Genomic DNA, 21,003 nt, shown 5'->3' with positions numbered 1-21,003 from the left:
GTCATTAAGTAAATGGTATGGATGGAGTATTTTTCTCATCTTGTGCCCCGACAAAGAGTTCCATTATTCTCTTTTCGAGGCTGGCAACACATAAGTGTCAAATCCAGAGGAAAATGCTATTTCATTAGCCACATACCATAGCCATGCTGTTGTTACTCATTAAACATTTAATCGTCCTTTATCTGATGAACTACCACATAAGGACTACATCATCTTTTTGGTGTTGAAGAAAACATTTCTTTATTTTTTATAAACGTATAGGTCAAATGTGTAGTTTTTCCTCAATTCAGATTTTTTTTTTTTAATACTATGATTTAGTACTATGATTAAATGTAGAGGAACCTTGGTATAACCTTGACAGTCATTCTGTGTGGAGAAAGTATACTCAGAACTCACGCCCCCATCCTCTGTGGGTAACACTGTTTCCCTTCTTCCCGCCAGCCGGCACACTTGACTCCCTGAGAACTAGTACAGCATGGACGGTGACAACATGGCATGTCATGTCCACCGGCAATTTCCACGCGTCATACTGTGAGGACTTCCACTGCCAATGCCAACTCTATGCCATCCCAGCCGAGGGCCTGGCACGCTCACCCGCTATCGCTATATCACACGTCACGGGCAGGGTGTGAGTGGCACAGTGGCAGCAGAGACTGGTTCAAAGTCAGAGAGAGTCAGTGCCCTCCATCTAGAAGAGAGGAAGCCATTTTAGTACAGGAACTGGCTTGTGACTGTTGGGGTCACCTTTTTTTCTGGGCAGTCATAATCATTTGGATATTTGAAATGGATAGGATTTAAGACTGTCAACTTTCTTTTGTATATTTGTATTCAACAGTATACATCCATATAGAGTGTATGATAGCATGCAGTTAAAACATAAAAGCACTACAAAGCAACAAACAAGTTATAACATTCTGAATGTAGGCTACTGACCTTTTTTGTCAAACGCAGTAGACTCTCAGTGTTGATTAATATGCATCTGCTGCTTTGGGAACCGGTTTTCCATCATGTAGAATTGTGCTTGTGTCCCTAGTTTTTGAACTCAAGGGGAAATATTCCTCTTGCTCATCTGTGTTCTCCTTTACCCTTGCTGAGCCATACTGTTTGATACCTTCGTTAGGCTGCACAGTGTAGGGGACTATCTATCATCGTCAAGATATGGATGTTTGCCACTTTTATAATTGCAAAGCTGCGTCCTCCGCCAGGACTATTGACTAAAATATTTTAAGAGTCATTACACCCACCCACTCTTACACACTCAGAGATACAGACATGCATGGTATACACACGTTAAACACAAACACACATTACGGGATAAACACATCAAGAATCTTTATACACATCTGATGGAATGTTCTGCCCCAATGAGTTGGCTGATGTCCCTTTTTCTCTCCTCTTGTGTTTTTCAGCTTATGGGGACGAGGAGGAATTTAAGGCTGATGACAAGATCGATGAGGAGCACCTGCAGGACGACGGCCTCTCCTTAGACGGCCATGACGGCGAGTACCTCTGCAACGAGGATGACGACGCCGGGGACCGATTCAGCTTCCAGAACTCCCCGCTCAGCAATGGGACCAACCCAGACGCCGGCTATGCCTCTCCGCTCAGTGATGCCAGCGACCAGCTTATTGACTTCCAGAGTACTCCCTCCAAGGACGGACTTGATAAGGAGGAGGAAGAGGCAGTCAGAGGAGAAGTAGAACACCTGAAGGTCCCCAACGGCCTGTCTCTGCAGGACAGCCTGGCGCAGATGAAAGCCGTCTATGCTAACCTGATCTCTGAAGCCTCTTGGTCCAGCATCACCATGGACATGCTGAGAAGTAACAGCAACAAGGTCAGCAGTGTGATCAGCAACAGCAATGGAAGCAGCCACAAGGGGAGCAACGTTATCCTTAACAGTCATGCTAACAGCCTTGTGAACAATAATAACCACAGCAACAGCAGCAGTGGCACCTCTGCCCCTACCAACACTACCAGCAACACTAGTGCTACAAGCACCGCTAATACTACCAACACTGGCAACACAGGTGGAGTGGCCTACGACTGGCACCAAGCAGCTTTGGCCAAAACTTTTCAGCATACACCATACAATCTCCTCCCCGAGCCAAGCCTCTTCAGCACTGTGCAGCTGTACCGGCAGAACAACAAGCTCTACGGCCCGGTATTCACCGGTGCCAGCAAGTTCCGGTGCAAGGATTGCAGCGGAGCCTATGACACATTGGTGGGGCTCACGGTGCACATGAGTGAGTCAGGCCACTACCGTGATGACAACAAAGACAAGGAGGAGGAGCGGGGAAAGAGGTGGTCCAAGCCCCGTAAGCGCTCCCTCATGGAGATGGAAGGAAAGGAGGATGCTCAAAAGGTGCTCAAGTGCATGTACTGCGGACACTCCTTTGAATCCCTGCAGGACCTGAGCGTCCACATGATCAAAACGAAACACTACCAGAAAGTGCCTCTAAAAGAACCCATGTCAGCCCTCGTCTCAAAGCTGGTGCCCCCTACCAGAAAAAGAGCATTTCAGGACTTGGTGTCCCCATGCTCACCGGAGTCTGTCCACAACACACCTGGTGTACACCTGGGAGAGACCTCAAAAGACCAGAAAGTGGTTAACCCCTATGTCACAGCAAATAACCGCTACGGCTACCAAAATGGCGCCAGTTACACCTGGCAGTTTGAGGCGCGTAAGGCCCAGATCCTCAAATGCATGGAGTGTGGGAGTTCCCACGACACCCTGCAACAACTGACCGCCCACATGATGGTCACAGGACACTTTCTGAAAGTGACCAACTCAGCGTCCAAAAAGGGGAAGCAGTTGGTGTTTGACCCTGTGGTTGAGGAAAATATACAGTCCATTCCTCTCCCTCCGACCTCTACACGACTCCCGGTTCCCAATGTGAAGTCACAGCCTGATTCTCCTCCCTTGCACTCCTCCTCCACTGAAGAGAAAAGGGAGGAGCATGAGGAGAACATGAAGATGAGTGAACCAGAGAAGAAGATCAAAGAGGAGAAAGAGGATCCGACTGAGAAATGCGAGAAACCAGGCAAGGCTGGACATTACAAGTATCTCACAGAGGAAGACCTAGAGCAGACTCCCAAAGGAGGTGTGGATATCCTGAAGTCCTTAGAGTTCACTGTGTCAAGTGCAATCATCAAGGCCCAGACTGGGACGCCCACCTGGGGTGGTGCTGGCTACCCTAGCATCCACGCTGCCTACCAGCTCCATGGGTCTTTGAAGTCCTCCATGCAGAGTGTCCATGTGGTTCAACCCTTGTTCAGCACTAGCAGCTTGAAGATGATGTCCTCTGACTCCAGCAATCTGATCCACTCTCCGAGCAGCCCTTCCCCACCTCCAAGCCACAAGAACAATGTGTTGGCCATGGAAGAGCTGGTGGAAAAAGTCACAGGGAAAGTCACTGTGAAGAAGGAGAAGGAGGAAAAGGCCTCTGAAAATAAATGCAAAGCGAGATCTGCCAAGTCACCCTCTCCACTGTCCAAGGAGAGGAAGGGCTCACCCAAGGTGGATGGCCTCAACAAGCCAGGGAAAAACGTTGCCGTAGAGGATCAGAGTGAGCCTAGAAGCAGAGAGGGAGAGGCAAAAGACAACAAAGCAGATTTGTCAACGAAGAACGGAACAGACGTGCCAAAAACGGCAGTTGGCAACAGCTGTAACAGCTTGGGAATCATCACTGATCACTCACCGGAGCAGCCTTTTGTCAACCCCCTCAGTGCGTTGCAGTCCATCATGAACAATCACTTGGGAAAGGCCTCAAAGACGGCCACACCCTTTCTAGATCCTCTGTCGAAGCTGTACAAGATCAGTAACAGCATGCTGGAGAAGCCCATGAACATCTCCACTCAGGTCAAACAAGTTCAGTCAATCAATCGATTCTATGACAACAATGACCAGCCCATGGACTTGACGAAATCCAAAGTCACTAACGGACTAACTGCGAACAGCACCTCCACTACGCTAAACAGCACTACCAACTGTAATACCAATAACAGCAACAGACCCATCCTCTCAAGCTTGTCTGAATCTCTGTCGTCCCAAAATGCTTTGATGGACATCTCCGACATGGTCAAGAACCTGACTGGCCGTCTGACGCCCAAATCCTCCACTCCGTCCTCCATCTCGGAGAAATCTGATGCGGACAACAGCGCCTTCGAGGATGGCTTGGAGGAGCTCTCTGCAGTCCAGAAAAGGAAAGGCCGGCAGTCCAACTGGAATCCTCAGCACCTCCTCATCCTTCAGGCCCAGTTTACCTCCTGTCTTCGGGAGACGTCTGACGGCAAGTTCGTCATGACTGACCTTGGCCCCCAGGAGCGGGTCCACATCTGCAAGTTCACCGGTCTCTCCTTGACCACTATCTCCCATTGGCTGGCCAACGTGAAGTACCAGCTGAGGAGGACAGGCGGGACAAAATTCCTGAAGAACATTGACTCGGGCCAGCCCCTGTTTCTGTGCAGTGACTGTGCCTCTCAGTTTAGGACTCCTTCCTCTTACATAAACCATTTGGAGTCCCACTTAGGCTTCAGCATGAAGGACCTCTCCAAGCTTTCAATAGATCACATTAGGGAGGAGCAGGCAGTTACCAGAATGATAACAGAGAAGACTTTCAGTTCCCTGGGACTTACCGAGGAAGACTCAGGCTCTGTATTTCAGTGCACGCTCTGCAATCGGACCTTTGTCAGCAAGCACGCGGTCAAGCTTCACCTTAGCAAAACACATGGCAAGTCGCCGGAGGACCACCTCATCTTTGTCACTGAACTAGAAAAGTTTGATAAAGCCTAAATGAGGTGGAGAAAGCTGATGGCATGACTGATTACTGAATCGTTGCACTATATCTCAATACTGCACTGCATCTCAACTGAGACTTCGGAATCAGTCCGAAGTAACTGCTGTCATAAAACTGGGCCATGTTCTGTTTTGGATTTCAGTTGTCTTTTATTTTTCAACACACATTTAGCAGATCGTTTCTATGATCTTTAGGATCTTTTGTCTGTGCATGTTTTTCAGTGAATTAAGATTAAACCAACGTTTAAAAAAAATGTTGACACAAACACACATTCTGAAAATGTATGATTGATATGAAGGTTTTTTGTTGTTTTCAACTAATCATATTGAAAATACATTTTAAGAGAAAAAGTAAGAAGGATTTCTGCACTTGGGCTACTATGAAGAGGTACACATTAGGATTGTTCAAATAAACTCCATGGCACGATGATATTTCAACGTTTAGATTCTCACTTCTCCTGATCACCTCAAAATTGCATATGGGGTAGAACATGTTAAAGGATGAAATGTAGGCCTAATGACAAACTGCAGAAAGAACAGAATACTCATGAATATGTTCAGCTTTTCTCTGCATATTTGTTTAACTAATCAAGTATTATTTACTGGTGGTATTGCCATATTTGCTTTGATACCAGTTGTATTTTTATGATTGTGTGCCGCTTCAGTTTCAACTTGTAAATTAAGTTTTAAAACTGATAAATATATAAATGATCAGCAAGTATGTGTAAATGTATGTAAACATATCTTGCTATTGGCAGAAGCTCAACATTCTTTGTACTGTGTGCATTTTTATATTGTCACTTTATAGAAAATATGGAAAAAATAAATAACTATGTACTGTATATAGGTATAAATATATACAGTATATATATATATATACTGTAGAGCCAGAACATGTCCTTTTTCAATGAAAAGTAGGTCCTTCGTTGTGGTTTACATGATTAAATATAACTACATGGCCATCTCTTCTGATGCATGGTACTGTATGTTAAAATAAACATGCAATGCACAATAAATTATACATTTCAATGTTTTATCATTAATACTGTTCAGAATTCTATCCTCTAAATCATGAAAGTATTGTTTTTTTTCTGCAATTGTAAAATAAACTCTAAACCTGGATTCTGCTTTGTTAAATTGGAGATTTCTTTTCAATAAGGCTATGTAGCATCATGGAGGAAAACATACATTTTATTTATTCGTAATGGATATGTAAATTCTCGGGCTTCAAGATAACCTGACCCTCGGAAAAATGTTTGTGTTTTAAGTGGTCAAGACATGACCTTTCATATGTAGTTTGTCTATCACTGATTAGAGACACTCATATTGACTGTCAAATTGTGTGTTTTGTCTGTCAGCCTCTTGATGACACACACCAATGAGCATTAATGAAGTCACAGAAACGAGGTAATGTGTCACAGGGACCAACAAACAACAAGCTGCACTTTGAAGAGATTCACGTGACAATGGAGTCGAGAAACTTGTGGGTTTGGCACAACAGCGCCTGTTAAGCTTCTCTGTCTTCTCATAGCAGTTTGCTGTTTCTGGTGACGGCCTTCCCCTTTTGTTAATGATCTTAGCGCAGTCCTAGCGCTTAGACTATGTAAATCGCTGTAATCATAAGTAAGGCCCAATGCAGCTACCTGCAGAGCAGACGGCAACATCGGGAGGCACAGTTAAGCAGATTTGCATAGCTTTGACTCGCACGCAACACACTGGATTCCGGGGGGATTCGTGGGCCTCAGGAATCAAACATTTACCCCTTTCAACTCAATTACGGGACGGTTATGTGTTGTGGCCACAGAGAAAAATAACAATACTGGGTATGAGAGAGAATATATCATCTCAAACTCTCTTTTACTTGAACGGACAAATAGTTTCCCAAAAGCGTACACATCAGTCAATCAAATAATATTATGAATCTCTTGAATGTCGTGGATTGGTAATGACAGGTGTCATAGTATAGTCATAAATGTTGCGTATGTCATGTGCCATAATTCATTGGTTAAATAGTATCATAGTTTCACCAGTGTGACCGGTAGAGAACTAAACTTAATGTTTTGATGATAGCAAAATCTAATATCCTCTGCCCAATCCAATGATTTCATTAAATAATGTTACATACACATTGTATATTACAGTATGAGATTAGTTTCTATGCCATCACAGATAGACCAGAACAATTGTCCTCCACAAGTTCAGAGATCAGTAGTCAATGGCATCTGACTATTTGAGAAAATCAGAACTCAAAGAATTGACGCTCAGCACATTTAATCCCAGTAGGAATAGCTTCAAATGTAAGTTACCATAGGAAATGGGTATATACAGTAGGCTTAGTCACTTCTCTTGCCAAAATATAGAGAATAAAGGACATTGTCATTAAAATTAGGACTTGTGAGGGACTTAACAGTTTCAGATGTATTATAGAATTAAGCCTCCAATTTCTCTGAGGCACCTGGGAACTCGATAAAGGGGGCATGGCAGGTTTCTTCCGGGAGGTATTTAAGATGACACAGTACTGCCACCTAACACATCTCTTTTACACTCGCCTGAGGCACTTTAGAGAGAAACAATAAGGAGCTGGGGAAGTCAGTACCTGGAAGTCATATAAGGAAAAAAACACATTCTAAGGGATTTAAGTCACAGAGAAAAGTTGAGTTGACATGGGACATAAACATTGGGGGTAAACACTGCTTTGAAAAACGAATATATGGGGTTTGTTCAGTTGGTACAAACAGGTGGAAATATTCTTAAAAGGAAAACATTTATTGGGAGAAGTTCAGGTACAGTATCTTATGAAATTATGTATCAGCTTATGTTTAGTCACTGATTGGGTAGATGTGGGGTCCACTTACCAAGTTCCCTTTATGTAAAGAAGTTGCTGGTTGAGTGGTATAGTCTACAATCTACTGGAATTTAATTTAAAATGCTTTACCTGTGCTTGATTGAGCTTGCTTGGCACAATGGAACCAATGGAACAGTCCCAAATGTGCAAACCATCTGGTACTAAAGGCAGGCTCCAGCAAACGCTCAAGGCCATTTGAACTCATGGTCTGGTATCACATGCTGCATGTATACCGTTCCTTCAGATAGTATTCATACGCCTTGACTTATTCCACATTTTGTTTTGTTGTGTTACAGCCTGAATTCAAAATGGATTAACTGTATTTTTTCTCACCCATCTACACACAATATCCCATAATGACAAAGTGATTTTTTCTTTTGAAATATTAGCAAATTTATTGAAAATGAAATACAGAAATATCTAATTGACACAAATATTCACACCCCTGAGTCAATACATGTTAGACCTAATACCATTGTCAGTGATTACAGCCTTGAGTCCTTCTGGGTAAGTCTCTAAGAGCTTTGCACACCTGGGTTGTATAATATTCACACATTATTAAAAAAATTATTCAAGCTCTGTCAAGTTGGTTGTTGATTGGTTGGTCATTGCTAAACAGCCATTTTCAAGTCTTGCCCTATATTTTCAAGGTGATTTAAGTCAAAACTAACTAGACCACTCAGGAACAACTAGTGTATATTTGGCCTTGTGTTTTAGGTTATTGTTCTGCTGAAAGTTGAATTTGTCTTCCAGTAACTGTTGGAAAGCAGACTGAACGAGGATTTCCTCTAGGATTTTGCCTGTGCTTAGCTCTATTCTGTTTATTTTTATCCCCAAAAACTTCCTAGTCCTTGCCGATGACAAGCATACCCATAACATGATGCTGCCACCACCACGCTTGAAAATATGAATAGTGGTACTCAGTGATGTGTTGTGTTGAATTTGCCACAAACAGAACACTTTGTAATCAGGACATGAAGTTAATTTCTTTGTCACATTTTTTGCAGTTTTACTTTAGTGTCTTATTGCAAACAGGATGCATGTTTTGGAATACTTTTATTCTGTACAGGCTTCCTTCTTTTCACTCTGTCATTTAGGTTAGTATTGTGGAGTAACTACAATGTTGTTGATCCATTCTCAGTTTTCTCTTATAACAGCCAATCAACTCTGTAACTGTTTTAAAGCCACCATTGACCTCATGATGAAATCCCCAAGCGGTTTCCTTCCTCTCCAGCAAAAGAGTTAGGTAGGATGACTATCTTTGTAGAGTCCGGGTGTATTGATACTGTACACCATCCAAAGTGTAATTAATAACTTCACCATGCTCAAAAGGATATTCAATATGTGCTTAGTTTTTTTAGCCATCTACCAATAGGTGCCCTTATTTGCAAGACATTGGAAAACCTCCCTGGTCTTTGTGGTTAAATCTGTGTTTGAAATTCACTATTCGACTGAGGGACCTTACAGATATGTAATGAACACAAGGGGAGACAGAGAGCTGGTTTCAAGCGCATGGCGCAGCAGGTGTTTATTGCAAAGGACCACAGGAGGAGGCAGGTAGCTGGGTCCAGGGGCAGGCAGAAGGTCATACACAGGGGGTCCAAAAGGGCAACAGTACAGGCAGGGAAAAGGCTAGTAACGTAGTCCGGGAGATCAGGCAATAGGTAGATAACAGGAAATCCGATAGGCTAAAGTACAGGCAGGGAATAGCCAAAAGGCGTTAGTGAGGCAGGCAACAACTATCATACACGGGAGGAGTAAAATCAAGGGGGGGGGAAAAGAGCTCAGAAAGACTTGTGTCACAAAACAAACAATACCTCACAGTGATGAGGTGCAAAGAACTGAAATAAATAGTGTGATAATGACACAGGTGTGTGAACAGGTGATTAGAATTCAGGTGATTGGGATCTGGAGAGTGAGCTGCGTTCAGGGGACCTACATGTTTGAGGGTGTGAGTTGGAAGCCGACGTTACAAGATAATTTCATGTGTGGGGTATAGAGATGAGGTAGTCATTCAAAAAATCATGTTGAACACTTTTATTGCACAGAGTGAGTCCATGCAACTTATGTGACTTGTTAAGCACATTTGTAAACATTTCTGAAAACCTAATTCCACTTTGACCTTATGGGGTATTGTGTGTAGGCCATTGACACACAATCTACATTTAATCCATTTTAAATTAATGTGGTAGCACAACAAAATGTGGTAAAAGTCAAGGGGTGTGAATAGTTTCTGAAGGCATTACACATGATAGAAAAACCCAATCACAGAATTAAGTTTTAACATGGACCAGCATTGCTTTCAACCACAGGAAATATGAATATATGTTTTCCTAGATTTCATTTGCCCGTTTTGTAAAGGAGCTGTCATCACACAAACACAGCCCCTCAATCAGTCAGCCAATGTTTTGTTTGTTCTCTTGCGATTCCTCTTTCTTTGCTTTAAAGAAAAACAGAAAAATGTATTGGCTAGATGTCATCAATAGTACCCGACAAACACACACACACAGGCAGTGGCATACATATGATGTTAAGCTAAAGGGTGTTAACAGCAAAAGGCCTCATGATGAATTCTATTTGTTGCCGATTTATAATAATCGAAAGGAAAAGCCCTGAGTCAGAGTGCTGCAGTGTACTGCGAATGAATTAGACTATTTTTGAAAATATCATTCCATGATGTATTGGTGGCCAGACAATTGGAGAAAGTAGCAATGTTTCCATCCAATTTGTGACAGATTTTCATGCGAATATTAAAAAATCTGCATCAAGAAAATATGCACAATTTCCCACCAAAAGGGTGTGATGATGAAGTAGTGCACACAAAACAGAATTTTTTTCCTTCAGTTTTCATGTACCGAATACAAAATAAAAAGTTCAATACGTTTCCATTGCATTATCGACTCTACCGATAGTTTTGTCACAAAAGCTGTTGCTTTAAATAGCAAATGTGCCTCCTCTAGTCTTGGTATGTGTGCTCTACCCAACAGCTCGCAGATAGGCTGTGCGGGTAGGCTAGTCTACATGATGAGATTATTATGGATAAGAATATTTGTATTTGTCAAACTGCAGTCAAGCATCGATCACTATGTCACCAGAATAAGACCCTCGATACTTATTGTAAACTTTCACCACCCTGTGAAGTTCATCACAATGTATTTCATCTGTAGCCTAATAAACTGTATGGTTTTCCAGGTCCTAGTCGGGGGACCACACACCATGTCATCGATATGATGGTTATTATATCAATATTTGCTCATAAAGGCATTTCCACCGTAATTTCTCGCATTATGAATTTTACAGACACAAAAAAGGTCCCACCAATGTGTCGAACGAACAAATGATCTGTAGGGATTTATAAACCTGTTCCCGAAATGTCCGGTTTCCATCACAGCTGTTGATTTTCTTAAAATGGTATTCCTTTACTTGCATAAAAACTGTGGCTGGAAACATGGTTAGTTAATGTAAAGTCTTGCAACTTGTGGCAGACATATCATTGTACGTTCATTTCGTCCTCACAAAATGAATACAAAGGGAAACGGTGTAAATCATATACACAACCCCGTATCACTCATCTTATATTTCTCTGTGTAAGTAAAAGTACATAAGAATTACAATCCTTACCATAGTGTTGAACGACATGTACCTCACTTATATCTCAGTAGGGACTTACTGTATGTCATAGGGAGTAGGGATGTCCTAAACTGTACTCTGCATTGCTGCTATGATCCAATCATACTGTAGACGATTAGTCGCTAACTTCCATCATCTATCCCAGGGGTACTCGACTACCATTTGAGAAGGTCCGGTCACACAAATTTTCTGTGGCAAAGGTTCCGTGGATATTGTCATTTATTGGCGTACAGTAGTAACAAATCACCACCTTTTTTTATTTTTTATATTTTTTGTCAGGACCTGTGGTCCGTATGAGCCTCTTCTGGGTTCGAATTCGCACCTCAGTCTGCTTGTTGAGTATCAGTCTGCCTGGCTGATCTATCCATTTCCATTTCCTGGCCTTCAGGCCTGAAAATAGGAAATGAAGACTCAAAACAAAAACAAAAACGTTAATGTCGGACAGTGTTCATTCCATTGCTAGAAATAGAGCCATCTTGTAAAGTGTCGTGTCCCTGTCAGAAGTAAACCGTGTTCAGAGATAGAGCTCAGCCGCTATTCATCAGGCTAACGCTCCTGAAGAATGGAGATGTGACAAAAGCGTCTCTTTGGAGAATAATGATGGCTGCCAAACCGTGTTTTTGAATCTATCAGACTCTTTTTCTTGATGATGCCCGCAGGTGTGTGGTGATGACAGGCTACAGCATCTTCGCTTTGGCATCAGTCACTGTTGGAAGCAACTAAAAGCATACATCTTCATTGTTGAATAGCTTAACTTTTTATTTTACCTTTATTTTGTCTAAATGCTGTTGTACACTGAACAAAAATATAAACGCAACATATGTTGGTCCCATGTGTCATGAGCTGAAATAAAAGATCCAGGAAATGTTCCATACCTGCAAAAAGCTTATTTCTCTCAAATTATGTGCACACATTTGTTTACATCCCTGTTAGTGAGCATTTATCCTTTGACAAGATAATCCATCCACTTGACAGGTGTGGCATATCAAGAAGCCGATTAAACAGCACAATCATTACACAGGTGCACCTTGTGTTGGGGACAATAAACGAACACTCTAAAATGTGCATTTTCGTCACAGAGCACACTGCCACAGATGTGTCAAGTTTTGACTGCAGGAATGTCCACTAGAGCTTTTGCCAGAGAATTGAATGTTCATTTCTCTACCATAAGCCACCTTCAATGTCATTTTAGAGAATTTGGCAGTACGTCCAACCAGCCTCACGACCACAGACCGCGTGTAGGGCGTCATGTGGGTGAGCAGTTTGCTGATGTCAACGCTGTGAACAGTGTACGCCATGGTGGTGATGGGGTTATGGGCAGGCATAAGCTGTGGACAACAAACATAATTGCAATTTATCAATGGCAATTTGAATGCACAGAGATACTGTGACAAGATCCTGAGGCCCATTGTCGTGCCTATCATCCCCCGCCATCACCTCATGTTTCAGCATGACAATGCACTCCCCCATGTTGCAAGGATCTGTACACTTTTCCTGGAAGCTGAAAATGTCCCAGTTCTTCCATGGCCTGGATACTTACCAGACATGTCACCCATTGAGCATGTTTGGGATGCTCTGGATCGACGTGTCCGACAGCATGTTCCAGTTCCAGCCAATATCCAGCAACTTCGCAGAGCCATTGAGGAGGAGTGGGACAACATTCCACAGGCCTCAATCAACAGCCTGATCAACTCTATGCGAAGGAGATGTGTCGCGCTGCATGAGGTAAATGGTGGTCACACCTGATACTGACTGGTTTTCTGATCCACACCCCTAAGTTTTTTAAGGTATCTTTGACCAACAGATGCATATCTGTTTTCCCAGTCATGTGAAATACATAGTTTAGGGCCCAATGAATTTATTTCAATTGACTGATTTCCTTATTTGAACTGTAACTCAGTAAAATCTTTGAAATTGTTTCGGGTTGCGTTTATATTTTGTGACTCAATAAGTGACTCAATAAGCCATTATATCCTTTCTGACTGATGGGATATACCATCTCATGTACAAACAATGAGAAGAAATACATTTTTATGTCTAATTTATGTATTTTTCCCTCAGTCCACATGCATTGTGGTAAGATTAGTATACATTTCCATGCATTTGAGACTAAATGATTGAATTGCACCCCGGCTGAATGATATTTCTTCAGTCTGTAATTGCATAGGGCCTCCATGGGCAACAAAAGCTACTACTGCTGCAGTGGGATTCCTCTAGCAATCAAATGTTAAATTGATAAGAGAAGGAAAAAAGTCACCTGTGTACATTAGTAATAACAGAGATAGCTCTTTCCCCTTTTGTGTATAGGAAAATGTAGATTTGTCCTTTAGGGCCTGAAGAAGAGAGATGGCTCGTTCTTTCTCGAAGCCTGAGGTTCTGTCGACATTCCCTTGTTACCTGAGACTATTCCTGGCACAGGTTGCCCGATTTTAATGTCAATGTGTTTTCCAACCCCCCGAGGTACAAGAGAAACCACTGTCACATGGTTGGTATATAAGCCTTGGACATTGTGGTGGGTCCCGTAACGTGTGGAGTCTCATTCACATTCTGTCCAATCCTGATTCCTGACATTTGCATGAGAACAAGCGCAAACTCCAAAAAGTGACACGTCCCAGACAGGCGATCACAACTTGGCTGTCATAATTATGCCTGTGAATTCAGGTGACACAGATCTTGTGTCCTCATCAAGTCTGACTTGACAGTGGTTCATGTTCTCTCCTGCTTTTTTGGGGGGGTTGGTTTTGTTTTTAATCAGCGAGACGGCTGTTTCCTGGTTGCGGGAGCCTACGGAGGGGCAGTGGTCTAGCCAGTGCGGCATCATTAGCCAAAAACCTGCGAGCTGCTGACACATGTCGAAGGAGGCTCACTCGACCCACGGACGATGCATCCGCATAATGTTGAGAGGTGAAGGCCTTTCTATGTACAGCAGTGCTGTCAGGTGGATTCTCGCAGGGAAGGGACTCCAGAGGGATGATGGGAGGAGATGGGGGATAGAGCTTTCTACTTCAAAGGATGGTCGTATACAAACCTAGATAGGTAGTCATACACACTTTCCATAACTGCAGTGTCCTTATTGGTAGTCAACAACAACTCAAAGTCAACAACAACACTGACTGATCAAATTTACAGTATGTTTCCCTATCGGAACAGCAATAGTCATGACTTCTACCTCTGCAGTCCCAATCAGTCTCATGTTCATAGCATTCACTTGTCATGAGAGCGACAATCGCAACATTCAAATATTCATACGATATCCATCACACACGAAAAAGGCCACGATAATAGTGATTCATTGTCATGCATCCATACTGAGAAGCAAACTAAACCTCACTTGCGTCCTGCCGGATGCACTCACAGTATGTACAGACATGTCCTATCGATTGGAAATTGATTGAGAAGCGTTTATATCTATCACTGCCGCTGGTGCTGCCGACATCATTGACATTGTCGGCCGCCATGTCACTTTGAAGGTACACTGTTTCTTCTCCATCCTCATCCATCAGTTTATCTATGCATAATGTATATCTGGGGTCATGTACATGGTTTTTGGGGTCATGTACACGGTTGGCTCTCCTCTCTCTGATGTAGTAACAAGACTCTAGAGGGGGAAGGGGCATTTTGTGGGGACTGGAGAGGCTTCCTTATGACCTCATCAAGGGTAACAAGACGAGTGTATGATGAGAACTGAGATCATCATTATAATTCAGGGGGTGACCTTTGAACCGAAAAGAAGGTAAGGGCAACTTCCTCGATATTGTGCTTTTCCCATATTAAGGAAAATGTTAGTGATTTAGTTAAGCGAACTGTATCTTACAGCTCGCGACTTCTCCACACAGACCCAATGATATTTTTTTTTTGCAGGAGTCACGAGGTGAGTTCAAATGGGAGACCATAAATTAACCGGCACAACTGCGGAACTCGGCCGACAGTTTGACGGCAACTATCAGACATATACAGTGTCTTCAGAAAATATTCACACCCCTTCACTTTTTCCTCATTTTCTTGTGTTACATAGTGGGATTAAAATGGATTTAATTGTCATTTTTGGTCAACAAACTACAGAAAATACTCTGTAATGTCAAAGTGGAAGACAAATTCTAACATTTATTTAAAAAAGTTAAGAAAAATACAACTACTATATCTTGATTAGATGGGTATTCACCCTTTGAGACAATACATGTTAGAATCACCTTTGGCAGCGATTACAGCTGAGTCTTTCTGGGTAAGTCTCTAAGAGCTTTGCACACCTGGATTGTACAATATTCGCCCATTATTCTTTTTTAAATTCTTCAAGCTCTGTCAAGTTGGTTGTTGATCATTGCTAGAAAGCCATTTTCAACTCTTTCCAAAGATTTTAAAAGTTGTAACTAGGCCACTCATGAGCATTTAATGTAATCTTGGTAAGCAACTCCAGTGTAGATTTGTCCTTTTGTCCTTGTGTTTTGAGTTATTGTCCTGCTGAAAGTTAAATTCGTCTTCCAGTGTCTATTGGAAAGAAGACTGAACCAGATTTTCTTCTAGGATTTTGCCTGTGCTTAGCTGTATTCCATTTCTTTTCATCCTAAAAAATTTGAAAATATGATGAGTGGTAGTCAGTGATGTGTTGTGCTGGATTTGCCCCGAACATAGCGCTTGTATTTTCTTTGCAACAATTTTTGCAGAATTGCTTAAGTGCCTTGTTGTAAACAGGATGAATGTTTTGGAATATTGTTATTATGTACAAGCTTCCTTCTTTTCACTCTGTCATTTAGGTTAGTAACTACAATGTTGTTGATCCATCCTCATTTTTCTCATATCACAACCATTAAACTCTTAACTGTTTTAAAATCTCTATTGGCCTCACAGTGAAATCCTTGAGCATTTTCATTCCTCTCCATCAACTGAGGTAGGAAGGATGCCTGTATCTTTGTAGGGACTGGGTATATTGATACACCATCCAAAGCCTAATCAATAACTTCACCATGCTCAAAGGGATATTCAACATCTCCTTTTAAAAATATATATTATATGCCCTTCTTTGCGAGGCATTGGAACACCTCCCTGGTCTTTGTGGTTGAATCTGTGCTTGAAATTCACTACTAGATTGAAGGACCTTACAGATAATTGTATGTGTGGGGTACAGAGATGGGGTAGTCATTCAAAAATGCAGTTAACCACTACTATTGAACACAGAATGAGTCCATGCAACTTATGTGATTTGTTAAGCACATTTTTACTCCTGAACTTATTTAGGCTTGCCATAACAAAGGGGTTGAATACTTATTGACTCAAGACATTACATTTTTTCTTAATTTAGAAAACGTTCTACACACATAATTACATTTTTACATTATGGGGTATTGTGTGTAGATCAGTGACACAAAACCTCAATTAAATATTTGTTTTCTTCAGGCTGTAACACAACAAAATGTGGAAAAAGTAAAGGGGTGTGAATAGATTCTGAAGGCTCTGTATGTCTTTAAGAGATCTATTAATAGGGGAATAAACAATCCACTTAATGCCCAAAGTGAAGGGGAGAGTCCCCCAGATGAAATTCCTTCGCTTCTGCCGCACCTACATCGGGGTCGATGATTTAGCACACAGAACTGCTGGTCCTTTGTCACTCAGCTAGAGTCGTCGTTCTCTGTCGGATGGCAGGAGGGAGGCTGAAGTTCACCATTAGCAATAACACTAAATGCATGGCTACACGATGGTCTGATAGCTCATGAATATGAATATAAATATAAATAGACATGTTGAAGAGGGGATGGATGCTGGCTTGTCACTTTCGTCTTACCTAACATTTCCACCGAGAGTTTGCCGTGTCCCAGATCTTGCGATGGAAGCAGCAGAGCTGACTTCAACAAAGTTTGCAGGGGACAGAGGCCTATAGTTTGTCACACTTTGAGAATACATTGTCACGCCTACTTTTCATGTCAATTAGATTCCCAGGTGATCAGGTTTTTGTTAGCTTGAATACAATTACAGCAGAATGGATTAATCAAATGCAGGGATGCTCCCCTGCAAATAGCCAGCTGATTTTAAGTCCTTGTTTGGAAGTGCTTTATAAAAAAATATTTGTCTTTCAATTACATTCATTGTGCTTTTTCTGTACTGACATTAAAGAACAGACAACAAATCTTAGTTTTCAGATCAGTGAAGATGAAGGGGAGGAGATGAGGAGAGGAGATTAGGAGAGGAGATGAGTAGAGTAAACCACTTCTGACTATAGAGATGCATCCATAGAGTCCCAGCTGACCAGAGGACCAATCTGAAGGGTGGTGGGCGTGGCTTACTCCCGTAGATGCTGAGATTCTCAATTGGGAAAAAATAGGCTCTCTCCTCGACTACTCCGTCCTCCTCTCCTCCGTGACCCGAAAACCGATAAGCGGTCGAGTGGTCGAGGAAAGTGTCAATAAGTTAATTGGCAAACAGTGGAGTGTCCTCCTTGACGCGATAGCCTCCTCCTACTAAGGAACCTCGTGTATCCTATTGGCTCCCTTTCGTGGAACCGTTTGGAAATCCACAACACCCTCTTTGAATCAGCTGTTGTTTTCCCGCAGGAGAAAAGCATGCACACGTTTAAAAACAATCAGCTACTTATCTTCTATCTATAAAATGTCTGGCACAACCAGCTACATTTCCTTTTACCACTTATATTTTGGGATTCCTCTGTAAAAAAAAACATTCTTCCATCGTCAGTGTTAGGGTTAGGGGAGGGGCTTAAGTCCTTCTGAAGGATACACTCTAATTTATGCATCCTTCTCCTTGTAGCTGGTTGGATAGTGAAGCTACTGTGCCCTGGTTATAACTAGAAGCAATGCAAAGGCCAGTTCTATATAAAGCAAAGACTAGCACATTTGACTAAGTTAAGCCCCCTGTATTAGCATAGCAGATTTAAACCACATATTGTTGTTGACATTGACATACTGCACACAGGGTTGTTTGACTGTAGGGAGGTACACTAAATAATGAAACGAGGGATGGCAGTTATTATTCACAAGCATTGTCACTTATTATAATATTTGTTATGGTGGACATCTCTGGAGGTGCACAATCCAGGAATACACTCTGTACTGACTATTAGAAAGTGCTGCACGTATCCTAGCTGTCCAGTCATTGAGTTTGATGGGTTTAGGCCTTATTTTGAGCTGAGCAAGACACTCGCCAAACCCGTCTCTCTGTCTCCAGCCCAGGCTGCGACTTCCACAGTGTCACTATCTTCGCTGGCTTCCATTTCACCTAACAGTGGGAACTTTGACGTGCGACATTGAATGCGACTCCCCTAGCACAACAACACACAGAGATTGAGTTCCCCTGGTGGTGCACTCACTGCCTGTGTGTCTGTTGTTGTTGTGTTTTATAACTTTCACTCTGAGTTAAGCCAACCCCGACTGCCAGGAGATGTGTCAAAAACAGGCGGAAGAGGGGAAAGAGGGAGAGCATTAGCGTATGCCAAAGCCAACCTGTCACTCAGCGACAGGCTGTTTGACAATCATAGGCTGTCATCACTTTCTGATCAGACATGTCAGTGGGAACGCGGGGAACGAGACAGAAATGCAGAGGAAGAATCCACACGTTTCAACCCCCCCACACACACACACACATCACTGATAGGCGAGTCACTTCTGTTATTTATATACACACACGCCACATTTCAGGGGGAGCCAACAAATCAAATATGTCACCAAGTGCCACACAACACCATTGCAAAAAATCCTACATTTTGAAATCAGTTCTATGGGCCAATGTATCGAAATAAAGAATTGGATGTGTATGGAAGTAATGGGATGTTATATTTGACTTAAATGTTACGAGTTAAAACATTTACTGAAAACTTGATTGGAAGCTATCGAATTACTCTGTGGTCTACTAGCAACTTAAATGAACAAATCCAGTGTAAAGTTCTGAAAACTAGCTGAATGTCCCTTTTACATGTGCGGGAGTATGTGTTGGGAATGTGTACAGTGCACTGACCTTGCACTCTGCCAATAGCTGACACTCTAGTGATGAGTCGTTTGCAAGCGAGACGGATCTTTGAACCAGCTCTTTTTGGCTTTGCTTCCTCACTTAGGATTTCTGGTGTGTTTAAGACTACAAGACTTGTTTCAGATCGAGGATGGCTCATGTAGCCCGTTCCTGCAGTCAAATGACCCACTGGCCTCATGGGTGGAATGTTATTAACATTTTTCCATTATTTCATAATTAATAAACATTATTTAAAAAACATATATTCCATGTTTCTATGTCAAATGATTTTGTTATATTTCAGTCTTCTGTCATGTATTACTGAAAAAATATATAAACGCAACATGCAACAATTTCAACGATTTTACTGAGTTACAGGTCATATAAGGAAATCAGTCAATTGAAATAAATTCATTAGGCTTTATGGTTTTCACATGACTGGGCAGGGTGCAGCAATGGGTGGGCCTGGGAGGGCATAGTTCCACCTAATTAGAAGCCAGGCCCACAAACTGGGAAGCCAGGCCCAGCCAATCAGAATGAGTTTTATCCGACAAAAGGGCTTTATTATAGAAATAAATACTCCTCAGTTTCATCAGCTGTCCGGGTGGCTGGTCTTAGAAGATCCCGCAAGTGATGAAGCCGGATGTGGAGGTCCTGTGATTACACATGGTCTATGGTTGTGAGGCCGGTTCGACGTACTGCCAAATTCTCTAAAACGACGTTGGAGGAGGCTTATGGTAGAGAAATGTACATGAAATTCTCTGGCAACAGCTCTGGTGGACATTCCTGCAGTCAGCATGTCAATTGCACACTCCCTCAAAACTTGAGACATCTGTGGCATTGTGTTGTGTGACAAAACTGCACATTTTAGAGTGGACTTTTATTATCTCCAGCACAAGGTGCACCTGTGTAATGATCATGCTGTTTAATCAGCTTCTTGATATGCCACAACTGTCAGGTAGATGGATTATCTTGGCAAAGGAGGAATGCTCACTAACAGAGACGTAAACAAATTTGTGCACAACATTTGAGAGAAATAATCTTTTTGTGCTTATGGAACACTTCTGGGATCTTTAATTTCAGGTCATGAAACATGGGACCAACACTTTACATGTTGCATTTATATGTTTGTACAGTATAGATGAAACAGTAGTTAGCCTCCGTCCAGAATGACTGGGTTAATCAAGATTTTTGGGCACCACTATGGCGCCGCTGGCAGAGGGCGGTTCAAGAACGTTCATAACAATGGCATGACGTGACCGCGTGACGGAGGTGCAACCTATGAATTTAGTTAATTACTCTATGATGTCATAGAGGAAGTACTGACCCCATTACTGATCCGTGCTCCTGCAAGTTTACCAGCTGACGCCAGCTGAACACCTTTTAGTTTACAGGCTAAAAACATTACCTTTGATTCATGCAACTATCGATTTAACATGAACCTTATTGTCTGCTGCTATGGAGTTGCGATTATTGTGTTATTTCAATGTAGTCCTTTGTGATTGTGTGTGTGCGTGAGTGTGCGTGTCGGCCTGCTTGTGTATGTGCTTGCGTATGTGTGCGTGGTTGTTGGGATGTAGGGTCTGTCATCAGAGAGCGAAACCCCTATAGTGCGTCCATTTGACTCTGTAGTGGTAAAACAAACTAAATCAGTGTTCATATCAGCCTACAGTACAACTAGTACTCATAACCCTCCCCTTTAAAACAGCAGTGGTATGCTATGTAGGGGTACTGCAATCTAATGCCATGCGTACAGTATGATGATGGCTCACTGAGTGTTGTAGAG

The 21,003-nt window shown here is 42.3% G+C and overlaps 1 protein-coding gene across 1 annotated transcript; it reads left to right on the top strand.

The window, feature by feature from the left end:
- Positions 1–1,351: 1,351 nt before the first annotated feature.
- LOC120026833 (teashirt homolog 1-like) lies at positions 1,352–5,910 on the top strand. The gene has a single exon (XM_038971544.1). The coding sequence runs from the start codon at positions 1,352–1,354 to the stop codon at positions 4,790–4,792; it is 3,441 nt and encodes a 1,146-aa protein (XP_038827472.1). The 3' UTR covers positions 4,793–5,910.
- Positions 5,911–21,003: the final 15,093 nt, after the last annotated feature.

The sequence above is a fragment of the Salvelinus namaycush genome, chromosome 32 (genome assembly GCF_016432855.1).
Source record: "Salvelinus namaycush isolate Seneca chromosome 32, SaNama_1.0, whole genome shotgun sequence".
Classification (NCBI taxonomy): Eukaryota; Metazoa; Chordata; class Actinopteri; order Salmoniformes; family Salmonidae; genus Salvelinus; species Salvelinus namaycush.
Note: the sequence above shows the minus strand (reverse complement) of the source record. Positions and strands in the feature narration are given on the sequence as shown.